The sequence below is a fragment of the Acanthochromis polyacanthus genome, chromosome 6, assembly GCF_021347895.1.
Source record: "Acanthochromis polyacanthus isolate Apoly-LR-REF ecotype Palm Island chromosome 6, KAUST_Apoly_ChrSc, whole genome shotgun sequence".
NCBI classification, from domain to species: Eukaryota; Metazoa; Chordata; class Actinopteri; family Pomacentridae; genus Acanthochromis; species Acanthochromis polyacanthus.
The window spans coordinates 31,101,425-31,125,485 of record NC_067118.1 but is presented as its reverse complement, the minus strand read 5'-3'; the positions used below and the strand labels follow the sequence as shown (position 1 = coordinate 31,125,485).

The window sequence follows — 24,061 nt, the reverse complement described above, 5'->3', positions numbered from 1 at the left end:
GCAGTGGAAAAAGTAAAGTCAAATTAACCTTAGGGGGACCTGAAGACGCAATTTTGGTGGAGGTGCAGAGTGGAAGCAGACGGTTGAGAGGAGGTGATGAGCAGCGGTGGAGAGGATCTTCACCTCTCTGAGAGACGATGTCGATGGAGAATGCTACTTATTCTATTTCCTGCCACAGCGAGCCTGGAGGCTATTTTATTTATCTGGCTCTCATGCTCCTGCAGTGGCCAGGTAGCATTTTCCCATCAGGCATGCTCAGATGGAAGCAGCACCATTCCCTTAGTTCTCCATATATGATCTGTAAAAGCTGTTGTAATATTTCATATTTCCTACCATCTGTTCTTGGCATGTTTTCATTTTTCTGCCAGTCCCTTCCAATTTTGTCTCATTTCCTCTTCCTTTAGCTTTCCTTTTGATGCGTATCCCCTCCATCAAGTAAGGTGGAGGTCCTTCACCTGAAATTGATTGCTGATGTTTCTGCAGAATAAATATTTACCAGCCTGTGTTGTTAGGAGCAGGATGTAGATAGTATCTACGATATAAACTAAACATCCCCAGTGCTTCCAGCTGACAGTAATATCACTGAATAAGTCATGTTCAGGGATATAAACATTCCCAGGTAAGGTGAAGGGAATCAAAACTGCTTTAGATGGAGAGAGCCGAGGAGTTTGTTTGACCTTCATGTATGGAGTGAAAAAACAAACCACAGGCATTTATGGAAACTCAACATTTCCCTGATAATTCTGCTATTTTCTCTGCTCTCATTTTCATTCGTTCAGTGTTTTTTTTTTTTTTTCCTCCAGACTTCACAAGAGTGAAAGCAGTAAGGACACATTTTACAGCCTGTATTGATTCCAGTAATAACTTCATGTCCAAACTTTGTGAGAAATCCTAGTTGGTGATTCCATTGATCTGAGCACAGCTGAGTTGAATTTGAGATGGGCTGACTGTGTTTGGGGAGTCAGAGGGAAGTGAAGAGATTTCAGGACTCCCTTTCAAACAAAACCAGACAGAATGTTGGCTAGGGATCCAACACAGTGATTCTCAAACAGACACCTTGCTTTTACAACAGAGGCAACTTCCAATGAAATAAGATGTTTCTTGTTTTGGTTTCTGCTGAGATAAAAACTTCTGGGGACCAGGGGTAAAAAAAAAAAAAGATAAGAAGTTAGGAGAACGAACATGATCGCAAAGGCAATTTTTCTGCAAGAAGCATATCCTGATTTATACTTCTGACCATACTTAATGTTGTTGTTGGTTTGGGAACTTTTTTTTTTTTTAGTTTTTATGCTGTGTAATTCAATAATGCTGATTTTATCAACCTGTGCAGACAGTGCAGAGATGTTTTTTTTTTTTTTGGCTTTAGAGTTGCACATAAAAAAAACAACTGCTTTCACTTGGTTAGTGTTTTATTTATGTTGTTTTTCCCTTTGTTTGGTCCAGGGAGGTAATCTGGTGTTCTTCAAACTGACAGAATACAATTTATAGGCGCTTTAGATGTTCAGACTGTTATCTATCAAACAATACCATCTGGAAGATATCTGATGAGCTCCAAATTCATTCTGTGGCAAAACAATAGCCCCAAATATAGAGCCAAAGTCCTAACAAACTGTCTTTTGCATCGAGAAGAGTAAGGGGTCCTGCATCATATAGTGCTCTTCAAAGCTCTGATGTCAACATCTTCGGGTTAGTCAGGGATTGCAGAAGCAAATCAGGCAAAAACATTCAAATCCACTGAAGTTCCATGGCAAGTTCTCCAAAGCCCTAGGAACAGCCTACCTTGAGGAAGTCTTTCAAAGATAACGAGTGGTCACACTATAGACTGTATGTAAAAATAAAAAAATAGCCAAAGTGTTAGAGTTGGGTGGGCCAGAGACTGTTTTATGACAGTATTCACCTGTCACTCAATGTGGCCATGCCCTTTGTTATGCATAATTTAAAGAGTAGATGCAATTTAAATGAGTGAGTTAAAAAAAAAAAAGATACTCCACCCTCACACAATTGTCTTCAACAGCAAAATAAGTTATAGAGACAAAAATATTTTTTGTACCAGACTGTAAACATGTTTATTTGTGCTGTAAAGTTGGACATTTTAACATGGAACTGTATAGGGATTGATTAATTCAGAAGCGCCTCAAGTGGTCATTGAAGGAACTGCAGTTTTAGACTCATTTCTTAACCACAGATTGTTCTTTGGATCACACTCAATGTTTATTCGATGTAGATTTGTTATATTTGTTTTTTGCAGCATTTTGTTTGAAGATTATTGAAAATTTAAAAACCAAAATATGAGATATTAATTTGGAAAATGTGCTCATTTTATTTTTAGTGTTTCAAACTTTGGAAGAGTACAGTTTATTAATCTGGGATATATTACATTGCATCGTGCACAAATTTATTAATTCAATAACTGTGGAACTAAGTAATAGATAAGAATAATTGATAGAGGCCTCATGTAAGATACATAAAAATAATAAAAGATATACAACATGCGAGTCCAAAATGGTCAGATATAAAGTTTTTGACACCAGACATCAATATTTGTCTGAGGAATACTGTCTTTTTTCCCTTATATTTAATATTTGATGGTCATGAAGATTTAATTCTTATTGAAGTTATACATCTCTTACCTGGAAATCCAGATATAAAGCAACATATGTATTTAATTTGACGTAAACATTCAGAGGGGATGGAAGTACAGAATTTTCATTTCTGATTAGTGCGCTGCAGAGTTTGCTGTCAGGATGCTTGTATAACCTTCACCAATCATAAGTTTAGAGCAGCTACAGCCTGACAGGCAAAACTAAGGGCTGCAAACATCCTTTTTGCTGCTCCCAAATCTGTAAACTAATGGTAAAATCTTAAGATGAGTCAATTGAATGTGTAAACATTTTCATCAGCTTCTATTTTCTGCCATTTGGGTTTTGGCTACTGAACAGTTCGATGGTGCTATTTAAACAGATGTTAGTAAGTAAATCAAACTGCAGAAATGTTGGGGTCAAAAAATGGGGGTTTTGAAATATGATTGTGTATGCTCCGTCCATCCCAAGTAGAAACGTAACCTTGGCGTAGATAGATAAGTGCTAGCTGCATAGACGTTTGTTCATTTTATGTTTTTCTCATCAAACATCAAATGTTTGCCTCAGTAATTTTCTCCATAAGCCCAATACAAGCACTCATCAAAGACTCGCATTGAATTATTTATCAATTCATGACATTCTGCTCCTGTAATAGCAGTTATGGGCTGTAATCTGAATCTATTTCTTCTGTTCCTGTGTCGTCCAGCTGCGAGCCCATGCTGTGGACATGAATGGGAACCAGGTCGAGAACCCCATCGATCTGTACATCTTCGTCATCGATATGAATGACAACAGACCTGAGTTCAAAAACCAGGTTTACAATGGCTCTGTGGATGAAGGCTCTAAACCAGGTAATGGTGCACAAATGGGCGGTTAAATTCACAAAAAGACAACAATTACACAACAGCCATTTGCATTAGGAAAAATTAAGAAATGTTTACAAGGCTGACATATATAGGTGGACAGAAGAAGAGCAGTGAGTATATCAGGAGAGGTTGCTGTTGTATGATATGCCAGTAAATCTTTGACGCAACAGAGAATTTTCTATTCCCCTTGATTTAGCAGACAGACGGAGAATCTGTCTCCTACAGTGGCTTTTCATTTAGCCTGGTGCAGCAGCGGTCATAAACCAAAGAGGGTGCTCAGGCTGGAGAGGAGATTGAGGATTAAATGTACCACGCTGTAGCACCACTGGGTCATTTTATGATGAGCTCTCTGTGTGCAACTGTGTGTGAGTGTGAGTGTGATGAGCCAGAGTTTACTGCACCAGAGGTGATCTCAAGAGGTGTCCAGGTGCTCATTTCCTTTTCTTTCTTTGCTGTCTTTCTTTCCAACTTTCTTTATTTCGTTCTTTCATTGTTTTCCGCTTTCTTCTTTCTCTGTTTTTTTCTTTCCTCTGTGCTGTCGCCCCTTCTCCCTCAGCTTTGCCCCACACAGCACACCAGTCTCTGTGGCATGCATGACATTCAGCTGAACAATAATCATAAAAAAAGAGAGTTTTAGAATTTAGAGCTCCAGTGGTTTCAATGGAAGGCCAATTACAGACTTGAATTAGTTTGCAAATTAAAGAGTCATTATGGGGACCTAATCCTGTCAGGCACAGCTTAGGACGCCCGTACAAAGGGTCCACATTAAACCCCCTAAGAGTGCAGCTTAATGAAATTACTCCGGCGATGTGTGACACATTGTGATTCTTCATCTCCTTCTCTCTATCCCTCCATCTCTAGAAAAAAAAAGTGATCAGTGGAGGACTGATAGTCACTCTACTTGGAATCAAACCAAATATGGGCTCTGTCCTCTATTTCTCTCTTTTCCTTTCCCTCCCTTTGTTCCTAACAGCTTTTTTTTCCTCGTCTCGCTGAGAGGCCTTTAGAGTGCTCCCTCTGGCCGAGTCATTGACAAATGTTGCTTTGAAATGTAATGAAGTTTGAAATGGGAGCTGCGGTTACAATTATCCTCGGACAGGGGCTGTCACTGGCATGATATCACTATCTCTGGCAATTAGAATCGGCTGCGAGACAGGGCGAACAAGGGGGAGAAAGAGATGGAGAGATTGGGTGACAGGCAGTGATCCCACAGAGTTATATGAATGTGTGGAGGCAGGAAAGCAAACAAGTGGTGCACTCATGGAAGAATAGTAGCTCACTCTCTGCAACAGAGCTGTGTCTGCACACTTCATGCTAGTAGTCAAACTGATTATTGTTAGAACAGGTTTGAAATTATCCTGTAAATACAAAATGTAATATGAGTTATTGAGCTATAAAAAGTTATCAGAATTATACATGGATGTAGTACATGTCCGCGCTTTGCTTGTACCGTAATTCTAATTGTTGAAGTCATTTTTATTTACAGCTGGCCAACATTTATAGATATCAAATTGCAGCTACGAATAAACAATATAGTGTCATGGAACATCCATTTGGTTTATTAGCTATGTTACTGTATACCTTTAGCAAAATCTGTGTCATTATCACCAATATCAGTCTTTTAGATCTGCTTGCAGGGCGGCTAAGTCGAGCAGTGCAATGTGCAAACTGCTTCTTCATAAATGAAATTTATATAAAGACAGGGTAATTTATTTAAAAAAAAAACAAATAGCAAGTAAAAGTTAAAGCAAACGTACTAACTTTTACTATACTGCAGCATTTTAGGCCCAAAAAAACTATCAAAATAATGCTAAAGTTTCAGTTGAATGAGTTATTTGCTTGTTTGTATTCTTTTCAGTAGTTTCGCAGTTATCAACATCATTATGTTTTTAATCGATTCCCAATACAATATATTAATTTAACAGTACGCGACTTTGCATCTGATGAAGCCACCTCTTTCCATGTGTAGTCTCCACTCTGATCTTGATCTGATTGGTTACAAGCTACCATTATGAACCTATGAACACTGACGGATAAATGTTGTAAAGATGTCATCATTTTGCCAATAAGATTTTTTTTTTTTTGTGAAAAATGTATATCTGTTCCAAAAATCAGTAAACAGTCTCATAGATTACTAATAAACAGTATTGATATTGGCCTTGAAAAAAAGCACATTTGTCCACCCCTACAGCAAACTGATATAGTCATGTCAGTTATATAATATCTGGGGATTGTTCATATTAGGTCCAGGGTCACACCAGACAATTTGAATCTGTAGCAGCAAAATTCCAAAATGTATTAAAAAGGGCGTATTTTGCTGGTTTTAATGAACACTTTCAGTGTCCTTTAAAAATATTTACTTTTCAAGCATTTCTTTAATGTCCGTTTCCGTGAATAAGCCACATATAAGAAAAATGAATAACAATGACAATATAAACTATTAAAAGACAAAGTTGGTAAACTAATGAAAACATTACAACATATGAATCACAAAAAAAACAACTGAAACAAATTCAGCTGGACGTAAAATAAGATAAAATAGACATCTGAATTGCACTAAGAATAAAAATTAGTCAACCTTTCGATTGTTCTGCAGGTTATTACAGGTTGCAGGCAGACAGCCAGCACTTGCAATCCAGGCCAGTCATTTGAGGACAGACATGAAAAGACAGCAATGAAGTATCATGAGGGTAAAAAAATAACAAAAAAAAACTAACAAAAAATCAATATGGGCCTTATAAATAAATAAAAAAACACTGTCTGTCATGTCCTATAGAGAGTAGGACCACCCAACCTCAATGTACAACTCACAGTGATGACTGCTTTTTATCAGCCTAAGACGCTTGTTATTCTATCAAGATTTGTCCCACTTATGATACAGATTACCAGATTCATTTGCATTAAGAACTAATATATTCTTATTGAGTGTGACTTATAACTTGAATATATTTCATAGCAGAATGTACAGCATCCACATGACAGTACAAAGTTGTCATCTGCAGGATGCACATTACAACCAGATACAGAGGAGACAATATCATCTATCTAAAGAGTTAACAACTCGGGCTCCAGGATTGTACCTGGTGGGACACCTTTTGTAATTACCACAAATTGTGATTTAACACTTTAGCACTTTAACACAAAAGCAACACAGCACTGTCTGTGTAGAAGGTATGCTGAAGCCTTTTTAAAAGCAAGGAATGATGAACTTCATCAGATACATTTGAATGATCAATATACAGAGCTGCACACTGTTTCTTTCTGTTCAAAGCTGTAATAATTGAATTTAAAACAGAAGTGACATCATTATTAGTGCAGTGCTTTTCTCAAAAACTTGAGCAGTGGTGCTTAAAATAGTTTGCTGCAATGAAATGATTTCCAAAATCATTCAAGTTGTTTATTCACAAGAGATTCAGGGATTTTTATGAGACATGATAATTTCGAGATAAACCTGTAATTGTGGAGGTTGAATGCTTCACTTTCTTTATGTAATGGGGTTGCATAAGCGGCCTTCCGGGCATTTGGAAAAGTGGCAGTAATAGTTATGTAGTTAACTACAACTGGAGTGGCCAACTTTAAAAAGAAGGATTTGAGACCTTCTGCAGTGAGCTCTTATAATCTACCACTGATAAAGCCAGCAGCTGTAAAATTATTCTTTATGCCATTAAAAAAATAAAGTTACACATATTTCTTTAGGATCTGATATTGAACACCCACCAGATTTGGCCACAGGAGCAAAGGAGAGAGATGACTTATGGTGAATTGAATTCACTGCCTTCCAGAATTTTGCTGGGTTTGGATAAGATTATGGGACCTTTCTTATTGCAGAGGTGCATTTTGTTTTTAAGTTTGCTAAAAGCAAACCAGTGACCGGGATCTGGCTTGTCTGGCCATAGCCCAGGCTTTCTTTCTTGCTTTAAGTAGTGATGAACTTCCTGATGAGAAGCAGGGACTTCATCTATTCTGTTTTCTGTATTTCCTGGAAGGTGCGTCCTTGTCCACTACTGTTGAGAAAAGTGTAAAAATGCTTCAAAGCTATTTCGGACATCATAAAAATCTCATTTTAAAAAGTAATTTTCTGAAGGTTTGCTCATTAAAATGCTTAAAAATGAATTTAATCACCATACGCCGACATAAATTTTTTAATTTGGTACATCTAATCCGAGCTAATAATGACCGCTAAAACCAAACTGAACCACTCCTGAAGCACTGAGTTTATCTGTTCAGTTAGTTAAAATCTAGTCAATTAATGATGATCTCAAATCTGGCCTGGCAGGGTCCGAAATAATTATGAGAGATTGAAATCAACCCAGGCTTCACCAATTTATAATTATAAATTGGTACAAATTTATAATTATAATTACCTAAAATCAACTCAGAGTTTTGTAGAGGAGGAGGCCTATATATCTAGGATTTAATAGCTAGGTTCTTTTGAGCGGTATGGACTTTACAAGATAAAAATTCTAAAAACCATTCAAGGAATACAGGTTCTGGTGCATATAGCTGTCCTCCATCTCTTGAGGTCTTGTCCATATTGTCCAAATGCTGACAAATTGTCTTTTCTTTATCAGGAACGTACGTGATGCACCTGTCAGCATTCGATGCCGACGACAACACCACGGCTAATGGAATGGTGCGCTATCGAATCCTGTCCCAGACACCACACAGCCCAATCCCTAACATGTTCACCATCAACAGCGAGACTGGGGATATTGTGACAGTGGCGCCTGGTCTTGATCGAGAGGTTGGTATTCTCCTAAAAAATTTTGTTTGTTATGCAGGTAGAGTATTAGCACATTTGGCCAATTAACCCCCGCAAATCAGGATGTAAAATTCTGTTAATCATTGAAATCTTTAAACTATTGCATGGTGTGCAGGCTGTCTGAATAAACTATAGCTGGTCAGACGGTCTTCCTTTATCTTTATTTACGGAACACCCTCCCTAACAGCATTGTTTACTCTGATGACATTCTGAGATGCGATTTTCAAATGTTCTGCAGCCATTTGTCACCACACACGCACTCTCACATACACACACACACACTGCCATCAACTCATCCCCCCCCCCCTTTTTTTTTTTTTTTACAGTAAATTGTCTGTGGTCACCTTGTTTATGGAGCTCTAAAAGTTGTGACAAGATCCAAATGTGTTTATTCTGGCAACATAGATGTGCCAGTGACAACTCTGCAAAGAAATCTCTGAGACAGATCATCCTCCCAAACTGTCACCAGTGACAGACCTATTAACAACACATCATGCTGCAGTGGGCTGCTCACGTTGTGTTTTGTGTGGCCGTGTGTGTTTGTGTGTGTGTGTGTGTGTGTGTGTGTGTGTGTGTGCGAGAGAGGGCATTTGTGTGGTAAAGATAGAGTGGAAATATCTGAGATAGAATGCCCTTGACACCTGTCAGACAAACACAAAAGCCCATATAATCACATCTACACTCGATAAAACACAGGCAATGGAGGGAAAAAAAAGGGAACTGAAGGGAGCCATAGAACAAAACAGAGCAGGGTAGACGGGGATATGAATTTGGCAAAGAAGATAGGGTGATGGAGACGGAGAAGCAGAATGAGACATGAGGGTGCCAGAGAGAGAGAGTGCTACGAGGGAAACATGGGCTAAAAATGTCTGAGCCGAACCTCCACTGCTTATTTTTACTGTTTTATCTGTACGTTACTAATCCAGGCAGTCACCCCAAAACGTAGGATTAAACTCCTGCCACACCTAAACACACACACACAGAAACGGGTTTGTACTTCAAAGGACTCATATTGACAACATTATTTAACGCTTTTCTTTTCAATTGCATGTTTATCCGGGTTAGCATCACTGGGATCAGTGTTCTCTTTTTCAGGAGCTTTTCAGATCACATCTGTGCTCCCATTGTGATCAGAGAACAGCCAGGTGTAAATAAAAATTGCAAAGACTGGTAATATCCTGAAGAAAAAACATTAGCCCAAGTGGAGGAAAGCTGACTTAACTCTGCTTCTTCCTGCATGGAACTTTGGTAAAAAGCTGCAGAATACCTGCCTCAGCTGTGGAACAAGTAGAGCAGCATAGATTCACTTGGCCAAGGAGTTGCAATGTTTGCGGATAAATACACCAGCTCCACCTACGTAACTCATATTTGGAGATATAATCGCAGTGAGGCTTGGATAGAGATAATGTTAATGCTTTTTGATACCATTCCTTAAACCCATAAGCAGATAAAACTGCCAAGAAAACACTAGTTACTGCACATTCGTACCAGGTGTAAATGATGCCTTGGGATCCCAGGGAATGGTAGTAAGTATCACAAGTCCAGCTCTGGAGCTATTCTTAGTCTAAACCTGACCCTAACTTTAATATTAAACCAACAACTTCCTGTCAAATGACTACTGGAAGAAGTAAGGACCAGCCAGAATGTGCTTACACCAGATGTAAAGCTGAAATTGGCATGCATACATGCAGTCTGTGCACAGACAAACACAAGTATAAAAATCTGTTTCTCTGCATGATGTGCGCTCGCGTATTTGTACCATTATTTTTTGAATGCACAGTTTCTGCAGCTTGCAAATAAATAGTCCTAGACAGCAGATGAGACACTTCAAACCTTGCAAAGAAGAAAAAAAAAAGAGCCTCTGTACTGTACATAAACTTCATACACAGCACACTGCAGTGCTTCCCTGGTCCACTTTTAGTCAGCACTTTGGCCCTTTGAAACTTTGAAAGTTTCTGCATCTCCCTTTCCCTTCGTGGACTGAGGTGTTGGAGGTGTTGGGTGTTACAAAAAAAGCAAGAAGAAGGGAAAAAACCAAAACACACGGCATCTATTTTTGGTATTCCCCCTCCCTTGCACCTCAGTTGCATTCCCCTGCTGCCTCTTATCCTCTCCTCTGTTCTTTACTTTTGAAATGTCTTCTTCCTCTTCTTTGTAAGCTCCCACACTGAGTCTCTTCTTAAGATTTCTATTGGTCTGCAGTGGTCTTTTAAGAGCTTGTTGACAGTAACAGACCTCAGTCCTCCAGAGAAAACTGGGTATGCTGCGGTGTTGTTGCAATGCTGAGAGGTTCAGAGGAGCTCTACATAATTACTCCCTTGTCTAATTAGTGAGAGTGTTGTGTACTCGCTGTACACAGGCTGATGGGACAGTCAGGCAAGCACAAGATACGGAGAAGGAGAGGTGTGTGTGTTCTCGTTGGTGTTTGTGGACGCTTGTGTGCATGTGCATGGATGTTAATGAGAGTGTGTGTACAAGGTTGGAGTTCAGCATCTCATCTAGCATCAAGATGAGAGGAAGTGAGAGGAGCTGTCTAATCCTCCTGATGTGGCGTCCTGCCCTAATTGGGATATTTACTCGGTAATTAGCAGGTGAGAGAGACACTGGGAATGTAAGTGGGAATCTCAGTGACGAGACACATTATCCAGACAGTCAGCTCCTGGGCTCCATCCTTCCTGCAGCCCATTAACTGCACCCTGGGACAGAAGAAGAGACCAAGAGAGGGAGGAAGAAGAAGAAGAAGGAGGTGGGAAGGGAGCTGCATGGCTAGGAGGAACACAAATGCGCCCGCGTACAAAAATACAAATAAGAGAACCATATTTCAGCTTCCAGTGAAGTGACACTATGTCATCTGAGAAGATGAAATGGCATTCATCATTCCCTCATTTTATTGCTCCATAGATAGTCTATTAATCTCTGTCAGTTGGATCATTGTCTTCACATCTGTCCATCAGTGGCACCGAATAAGAGATGGCTTTGATAACTTTGATGGCGTGCTGTACCCACGGGGGGAGGCTTCGCTGTGCAGCCTTCAGATGGTGTGATGTCTGGATACGTTCCACTGAGGAGGTTTCAGCTCAGTCAAATGAAAGACTTCACCCTTGTGATTCTATGTTTCAAATAAGACCATGGACAGTGACTATAAGAACACAGGCGCAGCTTTTGTTCCCCCGGGAGTCACAGTCTGTGGCTGCTGCTGCTGCTGTAGACTCGGGGAAAGAGAAAGACTTTTGCAGATGAATAACTACACACTGATGTATTTTTTTTCTTCCTGTTTCTGCCTTTTTACAGAAAGTGTCCCAGTATACCATCATCGTGCAGGCCACGGACATGGAGGGCAACCTGAACTTTGGCCTCTCCAACACAGCCACTGCCATCATCACTGTCACGGACATCAACGACAACCCTCCCATGCTGACCTCCAGAACTGTGAGTTATTACGAATAAGGAGAGAGGAGGGAAAGTGTGACAATTTAGAGAAGGAGGGAGGTTGAGTTCAGAGAGGAGGGTGGAAATGATTAGAATGCCGGAGAAAAACGAAATAAGACAGAAATATATTAGAAGAAGAGAGGACGGGAGAAAGGAAATGACTACACCACTGTGTTATGTTGTTGAAAAGGGAGATTTACACAAGGACAGTGAGTCAGGCCTACGAAGTAAAAAGGACACTCACTCATTTCCTGGTAGAGGATCCACACACACACACACAAAATAACTAATCCATATCATTGACTTTAATCAGCAAGAAAACTAGAGCCAGCAAATGGTTAGTGACTGTTGTCATGATAGTGATATTTAAAATGATGATTACATTACAGAAGGTCATTATTGAGAGTGAGGTAAAAAATTAAGTCTAAAGCAATGCACTGTGTTATATCACTGGTGGCACATTTCAGCAACATCATCCCTAAATGAATTAGTGAAGCGAAGAGATTTCTCTTTCGACTCGTCCCCAATCTGAGTTTATTTTCTCAGCTCTGCTAAATGTTTAGATGTATAAGTGGAAAAGCTGAGGTGGCAGTCGTGTTTCTCGGTCATAGCTGAAAAGCAGAAAAAAAGATTTCTTACTTGCATGGTTGGAAATAAGTTTTATTTGATGTGGCAGAGTTTACGTACATTTGGTAAGCAGAGATGGTCAGAAGCGGAATTGGTTTACCTACACTTCAGTGTTGTGTTTTGATGAAAAATCTCCCTAGGTGTCAGTGCGGCTTCAGGTGTCAGGATTATTCAGTATGTGTGCTTTCCCGTCACTAGTGATGAGAGCATGGGCCTGTTGGGTAGATAAGGTGCTTAGCTCTGCAACTGCAGGAACAGCGGCTGAGGAAGTATCTGCGATACAGAGCGCTCAGCTCTTTGAGGTGGTAGCGGAGGAACTAGCATTAGCATTTGCCCTGGGGGCTATTAGGACCTTATGATGATGAGTTAGCATTGGCGGTAAGCATGTGTCAGGCACGGAGCTCATCAGAGAGCTGCTACATCGCACGCAGCTGGAAATGTACAGAGAGAGGGCAGTGGAGGAGATGGTAAGCAAAAAGAGAACAAAGTGCACCGGGGAGCTGACGGGTGGACCACCGTGTAGACGCTGGGACGAAAAATTGAATGAAGAAAAAGTGATGAGAGAATGATGAGGAGAGAAGAAAGAATGAAGGATTGTTTAGTCACCAGAGCTATTTTCTACAGCAGCAGTGATAAAGCATAGACATGGCCCCGCTGTAAATCAGAGGCCTTTCCTGACTCGGCACCCCCTACTCTGCATTAAAATTCTCCCCTGATAGCAGTATATTGATGATAGTGGGCAATAATAGATTGATATTCTCTAACTGTATTCCACCGTGTTTAAGTGCATTTCCATCAGCGTCATAGGGGGAAGTTAATACTATCATGGATATTGATGATAAACTTTAGTGGAGGTTTTGGAGCCGCGATGAGCAGAGCACTTTTACCCACTCCCTTCATAAATCATCCATTTTAGTGGGGGGATAACATAAAAGCCATTTTGTTGAGAATGCAGGCTATTATGCAAATATTTAGTGTTTGCAATAAACCCCATAGATCTTTCAACGTGTCCCAGAAATATAAAGTTTGGGGAATTTGTCTTTAATGTTGATGATTAATATTTCATCACGCCTATCAGAGGCTGGCCTATTTTTCAAGGCGGCAAAGGGTGTTGTGTGTATACAGATGTGAAGGCTGTGGGTGCTTATTCAGGACTGTGTACACACATGCGTTGTGTCTGTGATAGAGATAGATGAGACAAAATGAAATAAGTTATTCATCTCCTTTGTTTATGCATATACTTCTACAACAATGACTGTCTCTTATATGGAATGGGGTATCTTGTAGTTGTGTAGAAACTTATAATCACACAATCATGGTATGTACTGTATGTGCAGAAGTTGCTGCATTGCTTCCCAGGCCTCGTTCTTTTACCTTTCTTAACAATTTTCAAATAATGAAGCTACCTGTCACTTCTCTGCTCCCTCTCACTGCCAATTTTAGGTCAAAATACTGACAGAGAGGTGAACATGTTGGCAAGAGGTGTCTAATCAAATGTTGTGAGAAAGTCAACTGCACTCTGAGCCAATCACAATCAAAGAGCTGCAACATGTTTCCCCTTTGTGCAGTAGCTGGGGACAAAATACAGTATCACAGAGAAAAAAAAATCCAAGCTTCTACATAGACAGGCATACAACAGCTCAATTTTTAAACTAGAACTAACTGCACTACACTGTACACTGCTAGTACCATCAGAAGCCAAAGCAGTATTCACCTAATAAATCATTAAGAGAGTGAAAGAAAAAGAACAACCTCAAAGTTTTTTCCAAGATAGACTGAAATGCTCTCAGTTGCATCCATTATTGACAATAACCCCGGCAAATATCAAAGATCACTGTCATAAAAATGGAGGTCTTGAAGAGACAGAGCAATTGTTAAACTCCCTCACCTGGCATACATCGCACTTCTAAAAACTCATCTTGGTTCATTAAAGTTACATATTGAGAAGCTTTTGACCATGAAAATAATCCATTCAAGCAAGTAACTTTACACCTTTTCCTTTAGTGTGCGCTGACCTAGTAATCTCTTTTTCCACCCTCCACTCCTACTTTGCTGCAGCCAACCAGCTCACATGCGACTTGAGTTCTTTAGCCATACGTGTTCTAACAAGAAATCGATTCTGAAGAAAAGCAATGACACAGGAAGTTGACAAGACTGGTTCTTGATACAAAACTGCCCAAAGCTGTCTTTGAGACTGTCGTTATATTGTGTTTTCTATCAGATATAACGCACCATACAAAATGCCAGTAAGATTAAAAACTTGATTTTCATCAGAGGGGATCTCAGTGTAACTGAATGTAAAGGAAAATTGGGAGAAACTGTTCGTTCTGTAGAAAAAAGTGACGTTAAATTCTCATTTGAAAGTTTTTTCCTAAATATAAGCTGAATACTACTCAGCCACCACCATTGTCTTCTTGAAAATGTCATGATTGACTACATTCCTAGATGTGTTTTTTTGGCATTTAAGGCACTTAATACTGCATTATCTACATCAGAGCGATTCTGAACTTCAAAACGCAATTGCAATCTGAAACTACAAATGACAAAAGTTCAGTGATTGTAAGTTGATTACTGCAATGTTCTTTGGCACTCGGTGTTGATTTTCTTTTACTTATTTAAGTTGACATTTCACAGTCTTTTGTGATTAACTGTTTTGTTGTACTGCCAATATAATTGTATGTGTGGGGAATTCAAAAACTGTCGTGCCATGGAAAATGCCAATGTGGAAAGAAAACGAGGCTTTTTACGACCTTGGATGCCAGGTGCGACGCCTCCCATTCCTCCTCTCTATAAAGAGCTAATGAGACCAGAAATCTCCAGCTGCAGTATTGATAATCAGAGCAGTGGTGGAGCCTTCAAAGTCGTCCCTCATATCTGGTTAACACTTGCCCTTAGTTGTTACTGTGTGCTGAGAAAGAAGATGCTCAAGGGCCCTTAGGAGCCTAAGAGCCATCTCTGAAGTTTTATTTTATTGAATTGGCATTGGGGAGTCCCTGAACCAAACCACAGTAATAAACCACACAAGCACACACAGACTCACACTGACACTAACTTACGACAGCCTGCCTACTTATCCAATGCAGGCAGTGCATCAGGACCACCCGGACTTGTCTGTTGTTTTAAGAATGTCATTGAGTCTCTGAACAGCTCTCCTGACGCAGCCCCCTAATCTGCCCGCTGCTGTCGGCTGTTTGCTGGGTGATGCGCGGGTTGCCAGGCAGGGTATTATGGTCCGTTGGAGTGTTTGGTCTGGGGCTTTGCTCTTTGATATCCTACACTCACATAAGCGGCTCAGTGGCTCTTCCACGCCTGTTACCCATGGTGACATGGTGACTGTATGGCGCTGCATGCCTGTTGCCTCCAGACGAAGTGAAGACATGCCAACGTGCTCCGACCTCGTGTGATTAGGTAAGAGTTGATGGCTTGTTTGTGTAGGTGGGGCTGCGGTCAGCTTGTGTTTTACAGGGCTCCGGTGGAGTCGTTGCTGTAGTTAGTTGGTCTTTTGTGGGCTTTATCCCCTGAGCCTGTGCAGCTTTGATCAATCCCCACCATAACAGACACATGACAGACAGCGGCTCACTCCTCATCAGGCTTATCAGGACAAAGCACATGTGTTTGTACAGCATGGGGACAACTAAAAACCACTTACATACACTCAAACAGCTGTTTTAACCCTCCCTTTTGCTTGCTTCTTTCTGTTCATCCATTCTTTCCTCCTTTGTCACTCTGGCTTTCAAAGGAATGAAATATTATTGCTCATCAAGGATGGATAGTAGGAATACAGAAGAAGATACAGTGAAACTGGAACGACGCCCTTGTGTGCATCTCCTTGCTGGTGTGCCACTGTGTTTACTGCTTGTTTACTACTCAGCGGTGGTAAAAGCGAGATCATTAAAATTACTCTCAGCGAAAACCTGACATAAGGATGGTATCGGTTAGGAGAAATGTAAAGGGGAGATGGGCTCTCAGTGGCTTTTTGTAGAAATTGCCACACTCAAACAGCTCAGTGGGTACCTAAAAGACCAAGGGCACAGTAAAATAAAAGATACTTTAAAGAGATGTTAACACTTGACTCTACTTTTTTTTAGTTTTCGGGTGAGGTCCCAGAGAACCGAGTGGATGTCGTAGTGGCCAATCTGACAGTTATAGACGCCGATCAACCGCACTCGCCCAACTGGAACGCCATCTACAGAATCATCAGCGGTGACCCATCTGGGCATTTTACCATCCGCACCGACCCTGTCTCCAATGACGGCATGGTCACCGTGGTGAAGGTAAGATTCCAGACTATCACATCATGCTCAGCCCCTGTGCTTATAGAGGTCAGTGCAGAAGAAACAGTGTCATTTCTTTTTCTTCACTGAATGTCAGATCCCCTTGGGAATTAAGCGCAAGCAGTAATAATAGACTACAGAGTTAAATGGGGACGGGTGGGGGTCTTTGCCTTTCATATGCCCCTTTATGTCCACATGAGGGATTGGAGGCTGTGGTGCCCTTTGGAAAGAGCTCATACACTCACACACAGACTTAAACACAATAGCTGGTGAGACCACTGTAGCAAATTAGGTATTGATTTCTCAATTACAAAGGCAACGGTTTTTATACACTCATAATGCTCTAGCTGCTGTGGTAAATGACATCAACAACAAAACCGTGTCTTGTAACAACCTGCTATGTTAGTGTTCGACCTCTCAAATACAATCTCAATACAAGACTGAACAGCAGAAAAAACTGCATGTAATATTCATATTTTCTGTGTATGTGTGTACTGTCACGGATAGACACTATTCTTATGACATAAAAAAACACAAAAATCTAACAGGTTAATTTTCATATTGCTGAGCTTTAACCTGAAAAATTCATAAGCATCTTATTTCTCTAAAAATAAACAAGTATACAAATTCTTGATTGGCTGATGAACATAAAAATAAATGATAACCTATGAGCTTTTAACCGAGTTTGTTGTCAGACTACATATGCACAGGAAGTGTGTATCCTGGTGAATGACCTTCTGTTTTGTATATGCATGTTCATTCATGAGTGGCTTATTGTGAATGTGTTTATTATGTTCTATGGGCTTTGTAGAAATAACTTTTTTGACCCCCGGGACTCGAGGGTATTCTCAACATGTATCTGACTCCTGCATATCACAACTCACATCATATAATAATAGTTTAAAAAAAAAAAAGAAGGAATAACATCTCCTTGTAATTCCCACAGCACCCTGAGCAATGAGCATTGGCATTTTGCTTCTCTTCATTATCTCTAGATGACTGCCTTTTATAATCCATTCCTCTCACTCCCTGATGTAAAATTCAGTAGGCAGCCGGGTAGCCTTAAGCTTGCATAAAGACGCATGGCAGGTTATCAGGAAATCATAAAATAAGAGACAGGACACCCCCTGGGAAGAAACGAGCAATAGAGTGTCTCAACAAGTAAACAGAGGGGCTTCGGCTCGCTCAGGGAAAAGGGAGCCGGAACATTCACATCAGACAACTTGTGATCGGTAAAGTGAAGAAGCCATACGAAGGCGCTGCCTTCTTGTTCCTATTTTTACCGAGGTGTCTGCGGCTGCTAGTACAGACACATCGAATCACACTGACACCCAGGTACACATCAGTCTTCCACAGGGGACTTAGGCTCCCCTGTAAACAAGGGGTGAGGTCTTAACCAGAACATGTCACACATTTACCCTGTTCTCCAGAGAGTTTATGAGACGTCTCCTCGTTTTGCCGCATGGTAATAGAGCCAGTAGACAAACAAGCACACATAAAAACACACAACTAGAGCCGCTTGGTTCGAATGAGTCATTAAGATATGTAAATCGCAGCTTATGATAAACATGGAAGATGACAGGGGGAGCAGAGAGGAGGAGAGAAGTGCAGCGGAGACAGATTTCCGAGGATTGAGAGATGCAGCCCGCAGAGAGCATAAATCAGAGAGCTGGGGTGGGGTAGGGCAGAGGTGAGAAGACGAGGGGGTGGGAAGTTGGAGTCCAGCGGAACAAATTAGGTAAAAGGGAAAGAGAGGAGTGTGTGAAGCGATACTGAGGAGATGTAAGATGTGATGGCTCGTGGGCAAAAGATGGAAGCTGTGTTATTGACCTCTCACCCCTCTGGCTTCCCTCAGGGTGCGTGTATCTGGGTGTGTATGTGTGTTTTACTTAGCCTACAGCTATACTCTAGACCTCCCTGTGCTCTGAATACCACTGGCTGTAGATCAAAAGAGCCTTGAGCGTGGTTCGCCTGTAAATGGGTTCCCAATGCACCATGGGGTCATGCGCGAATACACACTCGCATGCTTACATTTACTTATTCGTACGTGCGTGTACACACACAGGCAAACTGTAGCACCCGCTAACAGGCACAAAAACACCTCCCCTCCAGTGCCCTTGTCAACCAATCTCCCTGATTAATGATGCTTTTTTTTTATATCAGAGCTGAGCTCTCAGACTGTCCGCTCATAGCACTGAAGCAATGCAACATACAGATGTGCTCAAAGCCATTAACATCACCATCAAACACCAGACACAAGCTTTGCAGTGGTAATCATCATCCGTCTGTTTAGAAATGTGCCAGGAGCACCTACAAGCAGCATATTTGTTCTTTTGTTGCTTCTTTGCTTGTTGTTGTCATTTGAACCTGATCGTGTAGTGTTCATTAGGAGAGCGTGCAACTGTCACTCTGGTTTAAGCTCAGCTGGCAAAAGCCCCCTGTAGACTACACATATACAGTAAACACATTCACTCAACAGGCAGAGTCATGACAACACCCTGTGAATACTCTTAGCCTTCCTCTGTGTAGCTGCGTGTTCCTTCATCAAGGGACCACTTGACTTGGCATCTGTTCATTTATCATGTCCTTTATCATCAAGGTTCAATGCAGAGTCCCCAGACACGGATGAAAAAAGAAATGTTGACACGGAGGTTTTGCTCTATAATCAGTGCAGTGTTTATAGTACACACATCAGGCCATTATTAAATGTTACACTGATAATACATGACACCATTTGCTTTTATAAATAATAAGGAATGCTATTAATGATAGCAATAATTAACATAAGATAAGAGACTGCCTTATTCTCATTCTTTTCTTTAAACCAGGAGTCTTGTTCATTCTACTAAAACTAAGCTTTGTTTTTTATTATGTTCCACAGAATTATTTCCGCTTTAATATTAAACACACTGTAATACAATGCTATATAAATATGGCTTAGTGTTTGCTTTGGCTCAGACTATGCCACGGAGATGACCTCTGTGGTATTTCTTTATTTTGCATTACAGAAATTCTTGTTATTGTAATGGTTTACTGTATATTTATTGTACTGTATAACGTTGTTTGTTCATATTTGTGTTTACATATGAAGTATGAATTGAAACTGACCAAGCAAAGTCATAACTTGGACACAGAAACACACATTTTGTGTTGTTTCAAATCTGATTATGAAGACTAGGTACAGTATCATCCTCGGGTGTTTAATGTGAATCAAATCAAGAAGAAATTTATGTATTTTGCACAATATCACAAATCACATATTTGCTTGAGAGGGCTTTAAAATCAGTACAAAATGAAGGCCCTTGATTGAGACGACCGAAAGCTCGTCAATAGCTCATTAAATAGGGAAAAAAATGGAAGAACCCTACAGAAGTGCAACACAGGAAAGGCCCCTTCTCTAACCACTTACAAACATGCAATACATGTGTGTACAGGGTAGAGCTACATAATAAATTTACTGTGTGGTAAATAAGGATAACAAAATGATAGATGACTGCAAATATACAAAAACTAAAGGACATTGAGCAACTTCCAGATGCCTGTAAACAGATAAATGACCTTCTGTCTACCATGTAGACCTGGAAAACAGACAGAATACACAATCACACAAGAGACAAAACTCAAGCATACTATTCACGTAAAACAAGACGGATAGCAAAGACAACATGCATACAAGATGGAGAGAAGAGGAGATGCAGAAGAATAACTTAAAAGCAACAGCTTTATAAATCTTAATCTATTGCAGTTCAGTTTAACAGTTGATGCCTCTTTCTTCCTTTCTCCAGCCAGTAGACTTTGAGATGAACCGTGCCTTCATGCTGACGGTGGTGGTGTCCAACCAAGCCCATCTAGCTAGTGGCATCCAGTCATCGCTCCAGTCCACAGCGGGGGTCACCATATCTGTCCAGGACGTCAACGAACCCCCCTACTTCCCCACAAACCCGAAACACATCCGCTTCGAGGAGGGCGTCCCTGCCGGCACCAGCCTGACAACGTTCTCAGCCTCAGATCCCGATCGACTTCAGATGCAGCAGCTAATCAGGTAATGAGTGAACGATAGATGAGACTACAAAATGGGAATCCTAATTTGACTGAGATTTTAGTTGCGTTCCATCGCCTTAATTTTCCTCTTGTGTGGAACAATTTAGATCTGGTTTAGGTAAGTTCTGTTACATATGGCCAGTATTGTCTGAATGAGGCTTGGAAGTACGAGGCTAGCTGCTTTTAAAGTAAAAGCCTGGCAGAAATCTGTCCATATGCAGCAGGCTAAAAAGCCTCTTGGATTGGTTCCACATGGGTGGTTAGATGTCAAAGTTCAACAAGGGGACTGTATTTTGGCATTACCCATCTCTCAAAGTCTTACTGTGTGAAGTTTATGAGCCAGCAGAGAACTCTGAGTAGGGAGGGCAAGAAGGTTAATAGGGAGCAATAGCTTCTGGGGTAATGAGGAAGTGTGTGTGTGTGTGTGTGTGTGTGTGTGTGTGTGTGTGTGTGCATTCTGTAGGTTGCATGAGCACATGCATGCAGGTGCACACACACATACTGAACAGAAGAGGATAGAGCGAGGTTGGGGTGCTAAAACGAACAGCTGGCTCGTGCCCAAACACCTGACACAGCATTATGTCCACCTGCAGTGTTCTTTCGTTGCGGTAAGCCTCTCTGGATTTTAAATGTAAACCAACCTTTAAATGACCAGCAGGCCCTTCTTCAGTCTTGCTGTCAGTCTGACAGTAGCAGTGGCTGCACTCTGGCCTTTCAAACTTCGAGGCAATCTATTCTACACTTTGCTCTGTATTGATGCAGCAAAAAGGGGCGGCTTTAGATGATCATCACATGAGACCGCAGACCTCACGTGTTTCCATTTGTGCGTACGTGAAGAATGTCTGTGTAGATTATAGTGAGTGGCGGCGGTGTGATTTATATCTGGCACAGAAGAGAAAGTACAATTGAGTTGATAACAGTATGACATTAATACCACCTCCTTCCAACCACCTCACACTCCAACAGCTCCTTCCTTCCCATTTTCTCGAGGGAGAAGATCTAAACAAATTTCCCTGCTAATTTCACAGCAAATGAGAGTAAATTGGGTGTACATTATAATTTAGGAAGACACCAAAGTCACCAGCTGGCCTCTTTCTCTCTCTCTCTCTCTCACACACACACACGCACACACTCTCTCTTTCTCTCTCTCTGTTGAATTAACTTGGAAATCATTGGTTTCCTCCCTGTTTTTTTTTTTTTTTTTCCATGACCTGCCCCAGAATGCAGTGTTGTACGTCTTGGAATTAAGTTAGCCCATTAGAAGCATGCTGAGGTCTGGCACAGTCTCTTTTACATAAACACAAACCACATCTCCCTCCTTCCTGTGAGGATGATAGAGATGGCAAATCCGCCACCTTATTTATTTGGATCCATCTGGATAGAATCACTACTAATCCCACTGCGATTTCTATAAAAGGTATCTTCTCCACACACCAATCATCCTCATCCTAGAATCAGGAGCGAAAACAGTGTGCGGAGCTTCTATCAGTTTCATCAGCTTATATGTGTTTTCGTTTTTTATTTTGTCACAAAGAACAGATCTCGGTGCAGAGACCTCCAAACCTCATCAATCACATAGTCAACGTACATGTCTCCTCACATTGAGTAGACATTTAGATGTGACACCCCGGTTTATGTTGCATGTAATTTATGTTGCATGTCTTTGCATATGACAAAAGACTGTATGTCTTCATAAATGGATGGTGGAGATACATAAAGAAAAGGCAGACACGGAGAGGATTTAGTGGGAGCTTTAAAAGTCAAAAGTAAGGTGAATAAAGAGCTAAGGGACCACAGAGGGAGGGAGGGAAGGCGCGGAGGATGGTGCGCTGACTGCAGGTCAAGGTTTGAACTTGACAGGTGCTTATCAAAGGCGGGACAGACTGACGGTGTCCTGTTGAGGTTGGAGAGAAGGCAATGTGTAGACAAGCGGGGCCGGGAGGAGGAGGAAGGGAGAGTGAGGCATCATGCATCACTTGTCAGACACCCAACCAGTAAGGTCAGGACACGGGACTAGAGACACTGGCATAAATGATTACCCAAACCGCCTTGGCTAAGCTTCAGACATGCATTTTTCATCCTCAGGGTCGGGGGTTTGAAAAATAAATGTCATACCTCTCCCTGCTGCTTGCTAAGATCACTAACCTGCCAAGCCTAATCATACATCCAGCTGTACTCACACACCTACTAACTCCCAAATGAGAGAAACCTTCTGGTGGAGGAGAGCTCGGGAAAGTATTGGAAATAAGGCACTGGAAGGAATAGTGAAGGTTTCACACCCAGTGTATCATTTAAACTAAATTCTGCATGCCAAAATCGCTCTAGAGACAACAAGAACTGTTTACCTTTCCAAGGAGACAGAAAAATCGGCATGGCACTTCATTAAAAAGTTAGTATTGGGGCCTGCCAGTAATGTTTTGTTACAGCTGGGCCTTGTAAACAAAAACTCAGTGTGCTTTTGCAGGCATCGCTCTAATGACCAGAGCTCTGTCGTTTACTTAGCGTTATCAGAAAAACTGATCCAAGTAGCAACGACTTTCTGAAACCAGCAACATTCTTCCCTCAACCTTTGTGGAGTTTTCCTTAAGAACAAAACTAATGATGCAGCAGACTGTCCATTCATGTGTTGGAAATGAGCTCGAGCTAAAGACCGTTCATACAGGACTTCATTTGCCTCATATATGGTTTATTACATCTGCAGTGAGGGCTGTTGAAGAGGCATAATTAAAGTGTGACGATGAGCAGAAGTGAACGGGCCTTTGTGCTATGACTTTTTATCATCCAAGGACACGCATTCTGCTTGTGTCATCATGTGTGTCCAGCATAGGAATAAGTGCTAATGGCAGGATTCTGACATCTCAACTTTTGAGATTTCTGTTTCCATACCAGCACAGTGGAGGCTGGTAGAGTTTCCGTTGCTGCATTTCGAGAAATGTGTTTATTTTCTTTCCCGCTGAAAGTTAGATAAGAGGACTGTTACCACTGTTGTGTCAGTGTGTCTACAGTGGATGCTTTTTTTTAAGGCTAACTAAATCACATGTCGATTCTTTAATCAAAATACAAACTGGAAGTTGAAAATAGTAAATTGTTGTCCATGTTTTATGTTGTGGACTATTTCTTAGCTGGCAGTAATGACTTCTAGGAGTCGAGTCGTTACTGTGAGGTTGCCAGGTAATTAACAGAAACTCCAGCACTTGAGACTTTTGTCAAAAAAAACACCACAGCATGTGCCTTCTTAATTAGTGACCTTTAGCAATGCTGTTGGGCAGACTATTTCAATTGTGTACAGAGTTGGTCTAGTTCCCCGACATCCCCTTGCTGGCTTTACCTTTATATTAACATACATTAGAGCGATATTGATCAACTCTTGGCAAGAGAGTGAATAAATGCGTTTCCAAAAAACACGAGGTATGTGTTTTTTCCCCAAGAACAATATCCGTAGTGTTTGGGAGAACTAACCCTTTAATTTCCCTCCGCTCAGTA

At 41.0% G+C, this 24,061-nt stretch overlaps 1 protein-coding gene across 1 annotated transcript in view; it reads left to right on the top strand.

The window, feature by feature from the left end:
* LOC110948302 (cadherin-4-like) overlaps positions 1 to 24,061 on the top strand; it is a 232,853-nt gene that overhangs the window by 191,599 nt on the left and 17,193 nt on the right. The window contains exons 7-11 of the mRNA XM_022189773.2: positions 3,286 to 3,430; positions 8,017 to 8,189; positions 11,499 to 11,636; positions 16,352 to 16,537; positions 20,323 to 20,579. Coding sequence (XP_022045465.2) covers positions 3,286 to 3,430; positions 8,017 to 8,189; positions 11,499 to 11,636; positions 16,352 to 16,537; positions 20,323 to 20,579 — 899 coding nt within the window. The remainder of the gene's footprint in view (positions 1 to 3,285; positions 3,431 to 8,016; positions 8,190 to 11,498; positions 11,637 to 16,351; positions 16,538 to 20,322; positions 20,580 to 24,061) is intronic.